Consider the following 16780-nt stretch of genomic DNA (forward strand, 5'->3'; position numbering starts at 1 on the left):
TATTAATTGTTGCCCTCTTTGAAATATAACAATTGTGTGACTATTGATGTGTGTGAAATGAAAAGCTTCACCAGCCTGTCTCTTATTATTTCAACAAAACTCAAGTTCTGTACTACCATGCGACAAGTTCAACTTCCCTGTTCTGAGACCCAGTGAATTGAGCAGTGATTAGAAGTTCCAGTGTTAAGGCTGTTTTGATCGGTTCTCATTTGGGCACCTTGAAGAAACAACATGTATAAGTATGGCTAACCATTGAACCTTGAGGGGAATATGATAAATGCCATTCTTATATTTCCTTATACTGTCAACTACATTCTTTTAAGGGTGCTAATAAATCTTTCTTCTATTTTTATAGGTATTTGTCAAGTGAAGATGATGGGGAAGAAAAAGTTAAGAATGGCTCTTCAGATGAGTGTTTTCAGCCATATTGGGAGAAGAAGTGAGTCCTAACAAATATCGCATTTTCTCTTTTAATGGAACAAATTGTCTTTAATTTGAACATAGTAGCTTTATTTCGCTATCAATTGTCGTAGTTCTACTTGGTTAGAATTGTTCATTTGGGATAAAGTGTTTTTAACCTGTACCTCACTCTCACTTCTATACATTTGGTACAGATAGCAAACTGTCTGTTTTATTTGGTTAATCATAAAAAGACTGTTTTTATCACTTTTTTTAACCACTTGATCTTGGCCAAAAAGCCGAGCAGAGTATGCCAATTCAGCTTTTCTTGCCTCCTGTAACATTTTGGCTCTGAGTAATCGATACACTAATTATTCTAGTGTGATTTCACTATCTTAGTTATTGCCTAGAAAACAGGCGATCCAACACTGAGCTCACTCACATTAAAAATGGTAACAGTCTGTTTATAAATAATGATTTGATGGGCATATCATCAATATAATTATATTAGTGATTCTACCATGAAAAATACAAAAGGAAAACCATTCATTCAAATGTGAGGCATTGCTAAATAGTACACCCTCTGTTTCTAGATTTATTTTTGTGTAAATTATATTCTGTAATTTGTTGAAGTTACAATGAAATTATATCCTTATAACTTTGCTGGAGCTTTTGGTTTTTATGTTCTGCTGTATTAAAAGTAAAAGAATGTTTTAAAATTGGATACAGTCAGTAGGTTTCACTGGACTGTATTGTTTGGACTATATTTGAGCAAAAGATGGATCTCTCCAGAAGCTGACAGACGAGGTTATTATTACGTAACTGAGTCTTTGTAAGAAACCAAATTTAGCAATATCTGTTGGGCTAAGATGGTCTGGAAAACATCGGTTCCTGTAATGGAATTTCCATTAGGTTTTGCCACAGACAGTATAATTTGAATATCATTATCAAGAAGTTGAATACTTGTGGCTGAGCCATGTTACCTTCAAGTTCGAATTTGGAGTCAATGTCAAAGATAGTGCTTGCCAACAATTAAAGATGACGTTTTCTCATTTGCTGCAGGTTGTTTTGCCCCAGCCAGTATACTTGTGTGCAGTGATCCTGATGCCAGGATAATTTCTTATTTGTAACACGTAGAAGCTCCATAGGTGCCTGTTTTCAAATGTTAGCTTTGTGGTCAACTTACAAACTTTACAAGCTTGATTTATTTTTACATTTTCCAAACTATCAAAGTAAATTAGCCTTTTTTTTCCCTTTTCAGTAAATTGCCAACATTGAAATGTGATAGTAAAGAAGTGAAGAAAACTCCAGGACAAAGGCGTATACGAAAATCAAAATCAAACTGTGAAAGGTACTTACACTAATTCTTCTGGAGAGTAAAAGTAGTTACTTAATGTACTGCTTCACTGTAAATGTCTTTTTTTTTAAAAGTATCACAGAATTGTTATGGAGCTAAGAAGACCAATTGTCTCATTTTGTCTACATGACATTACAGTGCCATTCTCCTGATATTTCCCTTCAGTTTCTCTTCAAATAATTGTCTAATGTCCTCTTGTATGCCTTAATTAAACCTACCTTCATCGTACCTCCAGGCAGTGTGTACCAGTCTCTATTTGCTATGTGAAAAAAGAATCTGATGTAATTTCGTTGCTCTGTGGTTGGATTAAGCAAGTTGGTTTCAATAAATTTATGTTCATTATTACTTATTAATTCTAGGGTTGTAATTTATTTTAATCTGTTACAGTAACAATAATTGCGAAAGATATGTTGAGGTTGAGTCACATACTAGAAATATTTATCTTCAAACTATGTGGCTTTCTGGTTTTTGGGGGCCAAAACAAACATTATGTTTTGAAGGAGTAAGTAAGTTAAAACAAGACAGGTTTCAAATATTTCTTAACTTTTTCCAGTGTGTATACCAGTTTATCGAGGAGAATACTGAGATATGGGCTGTTGGACTAGATGGGATTGAGGTTCATAAAGAGGAGGTGTTAGCAATCCTGGAAAGTGTGAAAATAGGTAAGTCATCTGGGCTGGATGGAATTTATCGCAGGATCCTCCGGGAAGCTAGGGAGGAGATTGCAGAGCCTTTGGCTTTGATTGCTATATCATCATTGTCTACAGGAATAGTGCCAGAAGACTGGAAGATAGCAAATGTTGTCCCCTTGTTCAAGAAGGGGAGTAGAGACAACCCTGGTAATTTTAGACCAGTGAGCCTTACTTTGGTTGTTGGTAAAGTGTTGGAAAGGATTATAAGAAAAATTTATAATCATCTAGAAAGGAATAATTTGATTAGGAATAGTCAACATGGTTTTATGAATCTTGTTGAGTTCTTTGAGAAGGTGACCAAACAGGTGGATGAGGGTAAAGTGGTCAATGTGGTGTATATGGATTTCAGTAAGGCATTTGGTAAGGTTCCCCATGGTAGGCTATTGCAGAAAATATGAAGGCATGAGATTGATGGTTACTTAGCAGCTTGGATCAGAAATTAGCTAGCTGAAAGAAGACAGAGGGTGGTGATTGATGGGAAATATTCATCCTGGAGTTCAGTTACTAGTAGTACAATGCAAAGATCTGTTTTGGGGCCACTGCTGATGGTCATTTTCATAAATTACCTGGATGAAGGCATAGAAAGATGAGTTAGTAAATTTGCTACTAAAACTAACGTCGGTGGAGTTGTGAACAGTGCTGAAGGATGTTGAAGGTTACAGAGGGATTAGAACAGAGCTGGGAGGTGGCAAATGGAGAAACATGTGAGGTGATTCACTTCGGAAGGAGTAACAGGAATACAGAATACTGGGCTAATGGTAAGGTTCTTGGTAGTGTGGATGAGCAGAGAGATTTCAGTGTACGTGTACATAGGTCCCTGAAAATTGCCACCCAGGTTGATAGGGTTGTTAAAAAGATGTACAGTGTGTTAGCTTTTATTGGTCGAGGGATTGAGTTTTGGAGCCAAGAGGAAAGGCTGAGGGAGTTGAGGCTGCTTCCGTTGGAGAGAAGATTGAGAGGTGACTTAATAGAGACATACAGGATGGTCAGAAGATCAGATAGGGTGGACAGTGAGAGCCTTTTACCTCAGATGGTGATGGCTAGCATGAGGGGACACAGCTTTAAATTGAGGGGTGATAGATAAAGAATAGATGTCAAAGGTAGGTTCTTTACTCAGAGTAGTAAGAGTGTGGAATACCCTGCCTGTAGACTTGCCAACTTGAAGGGCATTTAAATGGTCATTGGATAAACATATGGATGACAGTGGAATAGTGTAGGTTAGATGGATATCAGATTGGTTTCATAGGTTGGCACAACATCGAGGGCTGAAGGGCCTGTACTGCGCTGTAATGATTTATGTTCAGCAGCCATAAAAACAATCATTAGCTACTAGTTTCTGAATTATTCCAATACGCTGCAAGAAATATAACTCTGAGATAAATATGTAGGGAACGTCCCTAGGTCAGTTCTGACTGATCTGATTGGTTTTTTTAATGAGAGAGCCCTGGATGTGTTTAATAGTTGACTCACTTAAATTTCAATTAATACTGTTAATAAAGTAGTATCTATTTAGCATTGATAGTTTTATTTTTAATGCAATTTGCCACAGAATTGCTCTTCTGTACTCTTCCTGTGCATATGACCTTTGCCATAGTGATGCTCTCCTGCTGTCATTCCCTCTTCACTCCCTCTGTTGCTTTCACACTTGCATCCCACCCTAGATTCCCCAATCCCTATCTTCCACACTGTTCTTAAACTACTCTTCTGGCTCCTAGCATCTGGCTCTTGTTCCGAATTGACACTGAACTCCTCTCCTCCATCTAATAATAATTGATTGGTTATCCTAATAATAGTTGATTGGTGCAAGCCCTACAGGAACCTCAGCAATTAGCTGCACTGATCAACTTCAGTAGTTGGAGCCTATTGGAGGTGAATGTAATTTTTGAAAACATTTTATAGTGTATTTATTTGATATTTACTAATGTATTTGTTATTTGCACAGTGCTGCAGATGTGAGGTACAGGATTTCAACTTGTACATTGGTTTTTCTGGACTAGAAATGTCCAAAGGAACCTAACCATGGCTTTAACATTGTGTTCCTAGGCACCCATTGAAATCAACCACAACTTTGAGGGAGTTTCCTATATGGTTACTGGATATGGAATTCATGTAACCTTTATAGCATTTATTTGGTGTTTTTCAGAGAAGACTTTCCCACCATGCACCGATGTCAATACAAGGGCTGCTGTGCAGTATATAGAGGAGCTGATGGATTGAAGGTAAAATTATGGCCAAGATGTTATCCTCAAAGCTAGTTGGTCACATACAAAATTTAAAATTTTAGGCTTTTTGAGTATCAGCTCACTTACTACTTGATTGCAGGACTATGATTTGACACCCTCCACTAGGATCTGAGTGTAGTGACACTTTAGTTTTTAATTAAACACTAAATTGCATACTGATTTTTTTAATTGTAAAAATTTACACTGACAAAATCAAGATCACTAATATGTAAAGTTCTGCACTCAATACAATATCAACTTTCAGGGTAACGGTGCTCTGTCTTTGGGTACTATACAGAGGAACCTCGATTATCCAAAGGACATGGGCAGGAGTATTTAGTTTGGTTAATCAAATTCTGAATAATCAATTGCCGGCTAACATAGTTTAGCCAAGCATCAGGACCATGCGATCCTCCCAGAAGCGCTTTAGGGAACATCTCTGGGATACCCACACCAATCAACCCCACCGCCCTATGGCTGAACATTTCAACTCAATCTCCCATTCTGCCAAGGACATGCATGTCCTGGGCCTCCTCCACCACCACTCCCTCACTACCTGACGCCTGGAGGAGGGACATCTCGGAACACTTCAACCCAAGAGCATCAGTGTGAATTTCACCAGTTTCCTCACTTCCCCTCTGCCCATCTTACCCCAGTTCCAACCTGGCAGCTCAGCATCATCCTCGTGACCTGTCCTACCTGCCAATCTTCCTTCCCACCTATCTGCTCCACCCTCCTCTCTGACCTATCACCACCCACCTCCAACCACCTATTGCAATCTTAGCTACCTTTTCCCCAGCCCCACCCTCCTCCCATTTATCTCTCCACCTCAGAGGCTCCCAGCCTAATTCCTGATGAAGGGCTCCTGCCCGAAAAGTCAATTTTCCTGCTCCTCGGATGCTGCCTGACCTGCTGTGCTTTTCCAGCACCACTCTAATCTTGTCCATGGGGAATGTCACGTACCCTTCAATATTCAGGTCTCAATCTATGTTGTTCTGCAACCTTGTCTTTGTAGTGGCAATCATATCAGTCTTTTATCAGTTCATCTGTTTTGTTTCCAGTGCTAAGTGTATTCGAATAGAGCATCTATTTTTGTTTAACCTCGAGCCTGATCAGCAAACTGTTTTAATATTAGAAACATATGAAAGAACGCCATGAGGAGGTACGCGAGCGTCCCTGTCCCCACCCAGGATGTAACAAAGTGTTTATGATTGATCGCTATCTGCAGCGCCACGTGAAATTGGTTCACACAGGTAAGTATGTAACTGATCAACAGTAGTGTTCCATAAGCTTTTCAATTATCTTTCCACCATATTTCATTCAATCTCTGTTCCTTTGCATCCACGTTCAGTGATCTGATGGGTGTTCTGGGAAAGCCAAATGATTTTTTTGCTGTTGCATATTTTATGGGGCTGGAAACAGTTTAAAAAACACGTACATGGCTGCTGAACCTCCAGTTGAGCCAGTGCCAAATTCAATAGATAAGTAGAAATTTGTAAAGGATTCTCTTAGTCTGTACGTGTAACTCCGGGGAAGGTTGTTGGAAATCCCAAAGGAATGCTTGCTTCTGCTAATGGTAGAACCAATCTCCTTCAGATTTTTACAATGTTGTCATAACTAACAATCTTGTAATGCATATGTTGGGACCAACTTGTATTTTAATTTTATTCTTTCTTCCTTTTTTTTACACACATTTGGTAAATAATTAGAAAATAAGATGTCGTGTAATTTAATATTAGTACCACTATCAATTGCTTAAAAATGTGTTGCTGGAAAAGCGCAGCAGGTCAGGCAGCATCAAAGGAGAAGGCGAATCGACGTTTCGGGCATAAGCCCTTCTTCAGGAATGAGGAGTGTGTGCCAAGCAGGCTAAGATAAAAGGTAGGGAGGAAGGACTTGGGGGAGGGGCATTGGGAATGCGATAGGTGGAAGGAGGTTAAGGTGAGGGTGATAGAGCCTGCTTAGCACACCCTCCTCATTCCTGAAGAAGGGCTTATGCCCGAAACGTCGATTCTCCTTCTCCTTTGATGCTGCCTGACCTGCTTCGCTTTTCCAGCAACACATTTTTAAGCTCTGATCCCCAGCATCTACTGAAAGAAAGAAATACATTAATGTCCCAGCCTCTACAGTCCTCTGTGATAAATAATGCCACAAATTCACTCCCCTATGAGAAGAAATTCCGCATCTGTCTTAAAAGGGCACCTTCTTTTTCTGAGAGTATGTCCTCTAGTCCATTCTCCAGCATCCTCACTTTCTCCTACTATCAATTTCTATTGGTCATGCAATGATTGGTATGTTAAAGGATCTTCTGAGCTGGGGTGTGGAAGCAAATAAAGCCAAAAGGTATATGATAAGATGGGGAAACTGAAGGTTTCTGTGGCTGAATTAATTAAATGGGCCTCCTCAATAACATCCTTTACCTGTAAAACACAAGTTCAATTCCTCAGATAGCTAAAAATAATGTCACTATATCACTGTGGAACATCTGTCCAGTCTCTAAAGAAGCATGAAAGATGTTTACAATGTTATATATGCTCTAATGTACTAATTTCCTTTTATATGATTTTTGATCTTAGAGTACACCCACTTGCATTGTTCAACAATTGTGCAAACTGAAGTGAATGGATGAAGTAGTCCAATGTTACCTGAGAAATACTTACACTTCTGCAGCTGCCTTTTTATTTTTGTGAAATTAAGCATTCATGTCAGAACTCTTACATCCTGTTGTGGTTTCAAATTGTGCAAAAAAAACATTTTTTTTATAAATTGCAGAAGAAAGAAACTACATTTGTGACGAATGTGGACAAACGTTCAAACAGAGAAAGCACCTGTCAGTTCACCAGATGCGCCATTCTGGAGCAAAGCCTCTACAGTAAGAACCCAGAGAAATTCAGAATATTACAGTTGACAGTTTCATTTATTTTCCTATCTTTCTATATATTGTTTGAAAATTATTATAAAATAGCTTGGTAGAAGTGTAGAAGGACAAGTTGAAGACTGATAACAGCAGATGCAAAGAGTAACCAATAGTTGAAAGAATCTTTTGAATTGGGTATGGGAGGCGAGGTGACACTTAAGACCATAAGACACAAGAACAGAAGCAGACCATTTATCCCATCATAGCTGAACCAATCATCCTCACTCTATTTTCATATAATTTCTCCATAACCCCTCATTTTCTTACTGAAAGAAAGAAATACATTAATGTCCCAGCCTCTACAGTGCTCTGTGATAAATAATGCCACAAATTCACTCCCCTGTGAGAAGAAATTCCGCATCTGTCTTAAAAGGGCGCCTTCTTTTTCTGAGATTATGCCCTCTGGTCCATTCTCCCACAAAGGGAAACAACCTTTCCCCATCAAACCTGCCAAGTCCTCTAAAAATCTGGTATGTTTCAAAAAGGTTCTATCTCATTTTTCTATCCTCAAATGAGAACAGGCCAGATCTACTACATATACACTTACATAGTTAAAGAAGCTTTTGCTGTCTGTCTACATATTACTTTTGTTTACATAGAAAAATATGAGCAGGAGTAGGTCATTCAGCCCTTCGAGACTGCTTCACCTTATTTTAAAATATATTTTTATTGAAAAAATAGATTTTTTAATATTACAACAAATACAAAACAATACAATTCAAACAGTACAAAAAAACTCAAAAAAATTCCCCAACCCATCCTAATGTACAAATGTATAAACATGTATAGGAAAGTTTAAAAAAAAAACCCAAACTGGCTATTTAACTAAATAAATAAATAACCAACAACAAACTAATAAATAGTAATAACTCCGCCTAGCCAAACAAAATGCTCATGTGTTCACAGTTCCTCTTGCCTGGATCAGACTCGTAAAACCCAATCATTGCGGCTATATAAAAGCCCTTGTTAGTGTGGCAGATAAATCTGTATCAAAGTATTCCAAAAAGGGCTACCATGTCCTGTAAAAAGTGGTGTACCATATTTGTGAGAAACTCCAGGGGAATATGCTCCATAATAATCTTCCGCCAACCCAACAGGCAGGTTTTTCGGATATCCAACCTGGTAAGATATTCTTTCTTGCACAGAATGTGAGAATATTGAAAAGTTTTTTTCTTATGCACGTCTGCAGGAAATACAGTGGGCAGGCCCAAAAGGAGATAGGTCCTTCTCCACCCTTACACCCAAAATCCTCTCCATTGTGCCCGCCACAGCGCTCCATTATGTTTGAAGCCTATCGCAAGACCAAAGGCAATGGGTAAGAGTACCCGTGCAGACTCTGCACTTCAGACATGAAGATACCCCTGGTTTAAATTTTGACAACTGGACCTTGTGGAGAATCTTCAACTGTAAAGCATGGGTCCTAATGCAAATTGATATCTTCCTTGCATTCTCCCAAATATCCTCCCATGCCTCTGAGGAGAGTTCAACACCCAGCTCTCTTTCCCACATCTTGGAGAGTCAATCAAACTCATCTGAGGGGGCACCGCCCCGATTGATGATATAAAGTACTGACAGAGAGTGTACTCTTAGCACCCCCCTCTCTATGTCAGATTTGCAGGGATTAGTCAAAAGTGTGGGGTTTTTTTTGAATAAAATCCCTAACTTGAAAAAAACAGAAGAGGTCTCTATTAGAAAACTCGTACTTCCGTACGAACTGATCGAAGGACATCATTACATCTCCCTCAAATAGATCGCCCATGCAAGACACACCGCTAGCTGCCCAAAGTTTAAATCCTGAATCTATCATCCCTGGTTGAAAACCCGGCATACCCACTAAAGGTGTAAACAAAGATGTTTTGCTTCACCATTTTAAACAAGAAAATTACTGATTTCACAATCTGCCTCTTTTCACATCCATGAATTTCTAACTCTTGCTATTGCACATATAGTCATACATAAGTAGTTTCAGCTCTCCAGACTTAGATGGAAAACATTTCCATGACTCTGCTCTGTTGGGAGGACTGTGTGCATGATAGATGGCTGAACAAAATACTACAGGCATTTTCCACATTTAGCTTTTGTGCCAGGCCATACAATTTTGCCCCGTCCATGCATCACAATGAACAGACGGGAACTGGGGAAGGAGGCTGAAGAGCTGATATGAATTAGGAGTAGGAGCAGGAGCAGGCCATTTGGTGCCTCAAGCCTGCAGTAGCATCCAATAAGATCACAGTTGATCTGATTGTGGCTTCATTTCCTCATTCCAGCCTACCCTCAATAGATTCTTAATGAACAAGGGGGTCAAAAATCTACTTCTGACCTAGAAATATTTAATGACACTGCCTTCTTTGGCTGTCTCTATAACGTTTGAAAATAATTACAAAACAGCTTGGTAAAAATGTAGAAGGACAATTTGAAGACTGATCACAGCAGATGCAAAGATTAACCAATAGCTAAAAGAATCTTCTGAGTTGGGTAGTGGAGGTGAGGTGACACTTAAGACCATAAGACACAAGAGCAGAAGCAGACTCTCAGTCCTCAGAAAAATATCATCCTCATCTTCAATGTAAGATGCCTTACATTTGATTTTGGAAGCAGAAAGGGAGGAAATAAAGTGGAAACATTTTAGAAAGAGATTCTAGATAATAGAAGCAGATAGCCAAAAGAATACAAAAGTTAGAGCAGTGCATAAACCATTTGTCCAAGAGGAGCCAATCAATTAAATGACTATCTTGAGAGTGCGAATGATGTATTAAACAACCTTGCTCTCCTGCTTCCAAGTTCAGTCACCACAGAAATGGCTTTTACAATTCTGACCAGAAGACCAAGGATGATTTTTATTTTTACAGCAGGACTTGTGATATTATTTAAATATCAGTCCTGCTTTTGGCTGAAGAACTCTTACATTTTTTCAAGACTATAACAGGACTTTTTTTTTCCTCTTCTGCCTGTAGGTGTGAAATTTGTGGTTTCCAGTGTCGACAGAGAGCATCTTTGAAATACCATATGACTAAGCACAAGGCAGAAGCTGAACTGGATTTTGCTTGCAACCAGTGTGGAAAGCGGTTTGAGAAGGCCCACAATTTGAACGTTCATATGTCCATGGTTCATCCCTTGACCCAGAACACAGATAAAAGCAAACCAGCTGAGTATGTTGAAACAGAACCAAACCAGCTAAGCACAGATACATTCATTGAGTGGGAAGCCAGTTAACACTCAGCTACTTAACTGTGAGCAGAATCAAAAGATTAGAACCTATTTGCACCTTTTGTCTTCAGTGACAGCAAGTTCTTCGTCTGAATAGAGAATTTATGAATCAGTGCAACATTTTGTTTGATAAGGAACAAGCAGAAGTTTAATTGCATCAGTGTTAGATGGTTGGTTACACGGCTTTCCTTTTAAATGAAGCTTAATTACACACCTCTTGACCTTGAAAAAGAATGCCAAATGTTTCACTATATCATGCAACTTTGAATTGTATGTTGATATTGAGTGTGGTGTAGCTAGTGAGCACTGTTAAACAGACAAATGTGAGATAATTGGAAGAGAAACTGTAAAATTATCAGCAAATATCAACAATGGTATAGCTTGAAATGTTTCACGTGTACTGTGAGGTGGTTTGGCTGATAGCTAATTAAATTTTAATAAAGATTATTTTCATAGGTTTGAGTATTGGTGTTTGTCTGATGTTTTGCAAATTTGAGTAGAAGCTCTCAAATACACCAAACAATAAAAAGAATCTACCTATATTAAATGTGCACCAAAATCCCAAACCTGCTCACCAGATGACCCAGTTCCCTCCAAATTGAGAGTAATCCTTGAGCTTGCAACAAAATAAAATTTCATCTTCACAAAACCTATTATTACATTTCAGAAAAATTGAGACTCCGGTTTGGGCCACAATCTGGTGGTTGGTTGTTCTCCTCCTCTGCTGTGAAAGCTGAACACGGGAGTTACTGTGTAACTGAATTCTAATGAGGGAGAGGGAAAGTGATATGTTTTATAAATTGAATGCAAGCTGAAACTATTTTGTCAGTGCAATTCTGTAAAGCAACTTCTCCAAAATTAAAACCTTTAATAGCCAAGAACACCCATCTCACCTAATAAAATTTCCTTTTCCTCTTAAACTTGTAAATAAGATTGGAGTGCTTAATAAAATGAGGTTTTATTGTAAATCTGAAAATATAGCTTTCATACAACCATTCTGATGTGCATAACACTTACCAGTTAGTACATTATCAGCAGTTTTATACAACAGTTTACATTGTGCAACTGTGTGTGTGTGTGTGTGTGTGTGTGTGTATATATATAAAATATATTCATTTAATTTATAGAAGTAATATATAGAGCCTTCCTACAGTCATAGTATTCCATGATAATAAGCTCAGTGTAATACTGTTAGATTTTAATGAGAAGTTGATAATTCCCAATACAGTCTGTCAAAAAAAATTAAACAATTTATTGAAAGAAATGAATTTGCAGAGGACAAACATATAATATTTTAAATACAGTAAATACTTGGTGGAATCTTCCATAACAACGTGAGTTCCTGCCTTAAACTTTTAGATAAGACGATGCTTGAGGTGCTCTGGAAATTACAGGTCACTATGATACTTTTGGCAGATATACAGTTTTTACAGTCAATATGAACAATAAAAGGTTTTAAGTTTGACAAACAATACTTGTACTATTTGCAAATAGAGGTTTGTACTTAAAATAGACATTGACCTGTTGATGTTATGTTTTTAAGCCAGTCAGTTGCTGAATTGGCCAAGACCAAAAATATATATACAAGTGATTATTACAGTAACAAACTTCTGTAAGATATGATATAACCAAAGTTATTGTATGAACAGTACTAACCAGCTTATTGAAGAGTTCAGAAATAGTTTTATATTTAATTAAAAAGTTGATTCCATTGCCTTGTTGCATGAAGTTTCTTTATCATTTATAGTTTGTTGCAATTTTAAATTCTCACCAGGAACTAAATTAGTTCATATATAAAAAAAATTAGTTGTAGAACGTAAGATTATCCTCCTCAGTTACTCTTTCTCAAGGCTGGGAGATTAATCAAGTGCCTGTTCATTAAATTACACAGACAATTCTGCAGACTATACAGAGTTACCTCTAGTAACCTGCTTCTCATAAATTTATGCAATAGATCAGACAACTTCAGTTGCAAGACTAACTTTTAGTTTTACAATAACAATGGAACTGGAGAGTCAACATGTTCCATTGAGTTCGAAAGAGGCACTGTCTAATAAAGCAGCCACACATCATTTCATGATTAGTTGATGCTGTAAGACAAAGTACTCTGAACAGGTTATCTGGCTAATTCAAAAAGAGCTCACTAACAAAGCTCAAGAATATTTTCCTGTGCGGTTGTGCGCTTATTAAATTCAGAAATTATATAGCTTGACATTTCCTATTAAAAATTTACATTGGAAGGTAATTCAATTTACAGTACACAAACTATCTGACAGGTTTTAGACTGGGACATGTTTTGATTGGTTTTGCATGAATGCTGAAATATGTAGCCAGCCAGTGGTTACCCATTTTCAGCATCTTGCAGAATAATCTTATAAAACCGGTAACATGCAAAATTTCAGTCCACTTTATTATTTATAGAATAGTTGGTTCAGAATATAGATCATCACCATTGCAGACGTTCAGATGATGACCTAGTGCAGCTTTCAGTTCTGGGTCAATGTCTTTCCAAGCAACTTGTAGCTAAGGAGAAAAAAAATTACATATCATTAAATTTACAGTCAGTAAATTGCTATTGCAAAATGTGTGGCTACTACATGCCAATATTGAGGCAGCAGTATTATAAATACTGTTTTGCCTTTCATATATCAGCAATAGAGCCTTGTGAAATATAATTGATTTTTAATCCTGTGTGAAACCTCATGCAAAAATCAATCTAATGCTGATTAGTATTTAAGAAGAAATAGCTTCAACGGACTGGACGTTCCACCGCCTGTCCAAGAACAGTTAGCAGGAGGTTTCCCTCTCCCTCCCTGTCTGCAGGAAATGGTTGCTAGGAAATAAATACATTTAGAGATGCTGTTTGTTCCTGTCTGCTAACTAGAAAGGGGCTTAGTTTAATTTTGGATTAGTGGTGCTGGAAGAGCACAGCAGTTCAGGCAGCATCCAAGGAGCTTCGAAATCAATGTTTCAGGCAAAAGCCCTTCATCAGGAATAAAGGCAGTGAGCCTGAAGCGTGGAGAGATAAGCTAGAGGAGGGTAGGGGTGGGGCGAAAGTAGCATAGAGTACAATGGGGAGTGGGGGAGGGGATGAAGGTGATAGATCAGGGAGGAGAGGGTGGAGTGGATAGGTGGAAAAGGAGATAGGCAGGACAAGTCCAGACAAGTCATAGGACAGGCCCTTATTCCTGATGAAGGGCTTTTTGCCTGAAACGTCGATTTCGAAGCTCCTTGGATGCTGCCTGAACTGCTGTGCTCTTCCAGCACCACTAATCCAGAATCTGGTTTCCAGCATCTGCAGTCATTGTTTTTACCTACTTTAATTTTGTCTGTTCAAAAGGACAATAAGAAGAAACATCTTTACCCATCTCCTGCAAACAACTAGCTATATTCTTATATCTGTTACAGGGCAGGCAACCACCTCACCATGGATGTGCTTGCAAATCCCATGGAAGTAAAAACTTTCTAATACAGAGCTTTTGATTTGCTCGATAGCAGGGAAGTAAATGTTTTCTATGCATAAATTACAAGAAAAATCAGGGTCATAGTATTCTCAAAATACAAGGTATCTCAGTCTGAAACTCTATAACCTCGAGTGGTCCCTCACTGTTCTATAAAAGGAGATTGCTGCATTATTAATGAGCTGTTCTTTGTAATAATGCCTTACAAAGCAAAGACAAATTCAGCTTGTGGTTTGGGTTAAGATCAAGAAAGAAACTTTAGTGTATTGGCTAATATTCAGACTTGGTTTTCTTCTGGAACATTGCCAATAAAATCTTGATTTAATAATTTCTCTTTTGCTGTTGCATTTAAGTACCTTATTCCAATTTTCTTTAGAGTTCATGCAAACTTTATCAGATCAACTAAAACACAACTGTCAGTGCGGTAAGAAAAAGCATGTTTTAAAAACTGTTATATTCCTCCACTTCCAGCTGTTTCAGTTAATTGCATCTTGCTATATCACTATTTTGAAACTATGAAGGCTATTATGAAACATTTTGGGATGAACGTACATAAATATTTAATCTGATTATTTAATTTTGAATTCTGCTTTGTGTCTTGATGCTCGAGTTGCATAAGTGCTTTGAGCAGTTTTTAAAAACTGTCGATCATTACAACTTCAAGGCATTTCTGCAGAAGTTCCTCAGGGTAATGGCCTAATCATCTTCAGTTGCTTAATCAATGACCTTCCCTCCATTGTAAGGTCAGAAGTAGGGATGTTCGCCAATGATTGCAGAATGTCAACAGCATTCATGACTTCTCCTTTACTGAGCCAGTCCATATTCATATGTAGCAAGAACTGGATAACATTCAAGTGTGGGCTGACAAGAGGCATGTAACATTCACATCATACAAGTGAAGGCACAGGTCCCCTCCAGCAAGTGAGAATCTAACCATAACCCCTTGATGTTCACTGAGATTACCATCGCTGAATCCATCACTACCAACATCTTGAGAGTTACAACTGAGCAGAAACTGAATTGGCCCAGCCTATGAATTCTGGGGCCACAAGAGCAAGTCAGATGCTAGAGATTCTGTGATGACTGACTCACCACCTGTCTCCCCAATACCTATTCACCATCTACAAGACAACTCAGAAGTGTGACAGAATACTCTCCACTTGCCCATATGGGCACAGCTCCAAAAACGCTTGAAGCTCCAGACCATACAGGATGGAGATGCCTACCAAGGTCCCTTTAACTGTATCTTCCAAATCCTTGAACATTTATTACGGACAAGGATAACAATGCATGGGACATAAGCTCCCCTCTCAAAGCCACTCGCCATTCCCACTTGGGAATATATCACTATTCCTTCAGTTTTGCTGGGTCAAAATCCTAGAATTTGATTCCTTACAGTCTTCTAGGTGTTCTATACACAAAGGACTGCAGCAGTTCAAGGCAGTGGCTCATCACCACCTCAAGGACAATTAGATGTTGGCAATGAATATTGATCTAGCCAGTGTCACCCACATTGCTTGAAGCAATAAAAAAGTTGATTTATTAAAATTTACATGAACAAATCCAAAGAATAATGAAACAGTAAGTTTTTTTTCCATGCCTCAAACATGCCTGTTCTTGGATTCTAACTTAAGATTTGACTAAGTGAACTAAATGTACAAATGTCTAAAATTTAGCACAACAGTCATATTAAAGGTGGAGAAGTTATTTTGCCTTTTTACCATATTCTTATGGTATGCAATTGTCATGGTTTACATCTGTTTTTTTTTGCTGAACACTATTCTCAATTATTACAATGTTAGTTACATTGCATTGTTAACATGGAACAAGCAGAAGCAAAACAGCTACTGTGTATTCTCAGGTGCAAAACTTGTGAACAGTGATCAAGGTAAAACAGCTGATAATAATCAAGTGAAGTGTACATTGACAAGTCTGTAGCTATCTATAGGGTTACATACATTTGATTCATTATGACAGAAGCTCTTACTTGGCTTTTTAAATATGTTTGTGCAGGACAAACTGGAATTGCACGAAGAAGGAACTGACGGCCTCGTGTTATTAATCCCAAAGGGTCAGGCTGGAATCAAAAGCAAAACTTACTCATTAATTGATTAATATAAAGTCAGTAGCTTTATGCAGAGCCTACCATCATCACAACCCTCCAAAACATTAGTCTTTCCCTAAATGTTAGCATTTTTATATCATATGAAATAAAATAGCTGCTGTACTTTGACAGCATTCACACTGAAAGAGTAGCCATACTTTTGTTTAAACATCCACCTGAACTTTGGCAAAATAGTTCACAGTAGAAACCATCCCTGTGATTGTTTTGAAATACTATTGATTGCTGGATTTGCTGGCTCTCTTGTTCAGCAGAGGTGCAGGTTCATCAGCTGCTCCTTTGCTGTCATGAAGGCTTTTGGGAGGGGAGTGCAGCTAAAGATGGAGTGAAGTGACTTCTAAGAAGTTGGCACTCATCAGTTAACCACTATCTAAGTCAAAGCACTATGAGCAGCAGCCTCTTA

At 38.1% G+C, this 16780-nt stretch overlaps 2 protein-coding genes across 9 annotated transcripts in view; one reads left to right on the forward strand and one right to left on the reverse strand.

The window, feature by feature from the left end:
- znf276 (zinc finger protein 276) overlaps nucleotides 1-11253 on the forward strand; it is a 35571-nt gene extending 24318 nt beyond the window's left edge. For 2 of the 3 annotated variants that reach the window (XM_072596098.1, XM_072596100.1), the window contains exons 6-12: nucleotides 356-439; nucleotides 1661-1750; nucleotides 4592-4667; nucleotides 5806-5923; nucleotides 7443-7542; nucleotides 8777-8902; nucleotides 10542-11253. In XM_072596098.1, the coding sequence (XP_072452199.1) occupies nucleotides 356-439; nucleotides 1661-1750; nucleotides 4592-4667; nucleotides 5806-5923; nucleotides 7443-7542; nucleotides 8777-8902; nucleotides 10542-10800 (853 nt within the window). In that variant the 3' untranslated portion in view covers nucleotides 10801-11253. The remainder of the gene's footprint in view (nucleotides 1-355; nucleotides 440-1660; nucleotides 1751-4591; nucleotides 4668-5805; nucleotides 5924-7442; nucleotides 7543-8776; nucleotides 8903-10541) is intronic. The other variant, XM_072596099.1, reaches the window with a different exon arrangement.
- A 773-nt stretch (nucleotides 11254-12026) lies between these two features.
- LOC140496409 (Fanconi anemia group A protein-like) overlaps nucleotides 12027-16780 on the reverse strand; it is a 111609-nt gene continuing 106855 nt past the window's right edge. For all 6 annotated transcript variants that reach the window (XM_072596095.1, XM_072596093.1, XM_072596094.1 and 3 more), the window contains 2 exons: nucleotides 16243-16332; nucleotides 12027-13317 (listed from right to left, as the gene is read on the reverse strand). In XM_072596095.1, the coding sequence (XP_072452196.1) occupies nucleotides 13210-13317; nucleotides 16243-16332 (198 nt within the window). In that variant the 3' untranslated portion in view covers nucleotides 12027-13209. The remainder of the gene's footprint in view (nucleotides 13318-16242; nucleotides 16333-16780) is intronic.

The sequence above is a fragment of the Chiloscyllium punctatum genome, chromosome 26 (assembly GCF_047496795.1).
Source record: "Chiloscyllium punctatum isolate Juve2018m chromosome 26, sChiPun1.3, whole genome shotgun sequence".
Taxonomy (NCBI): Eukaryota; Metazoa; Chordata; class Chondrichthyes; order Orectolobiformes; family Hemiscylliidae; genus Chiloscyllium; species Chiloscyllium punctatum.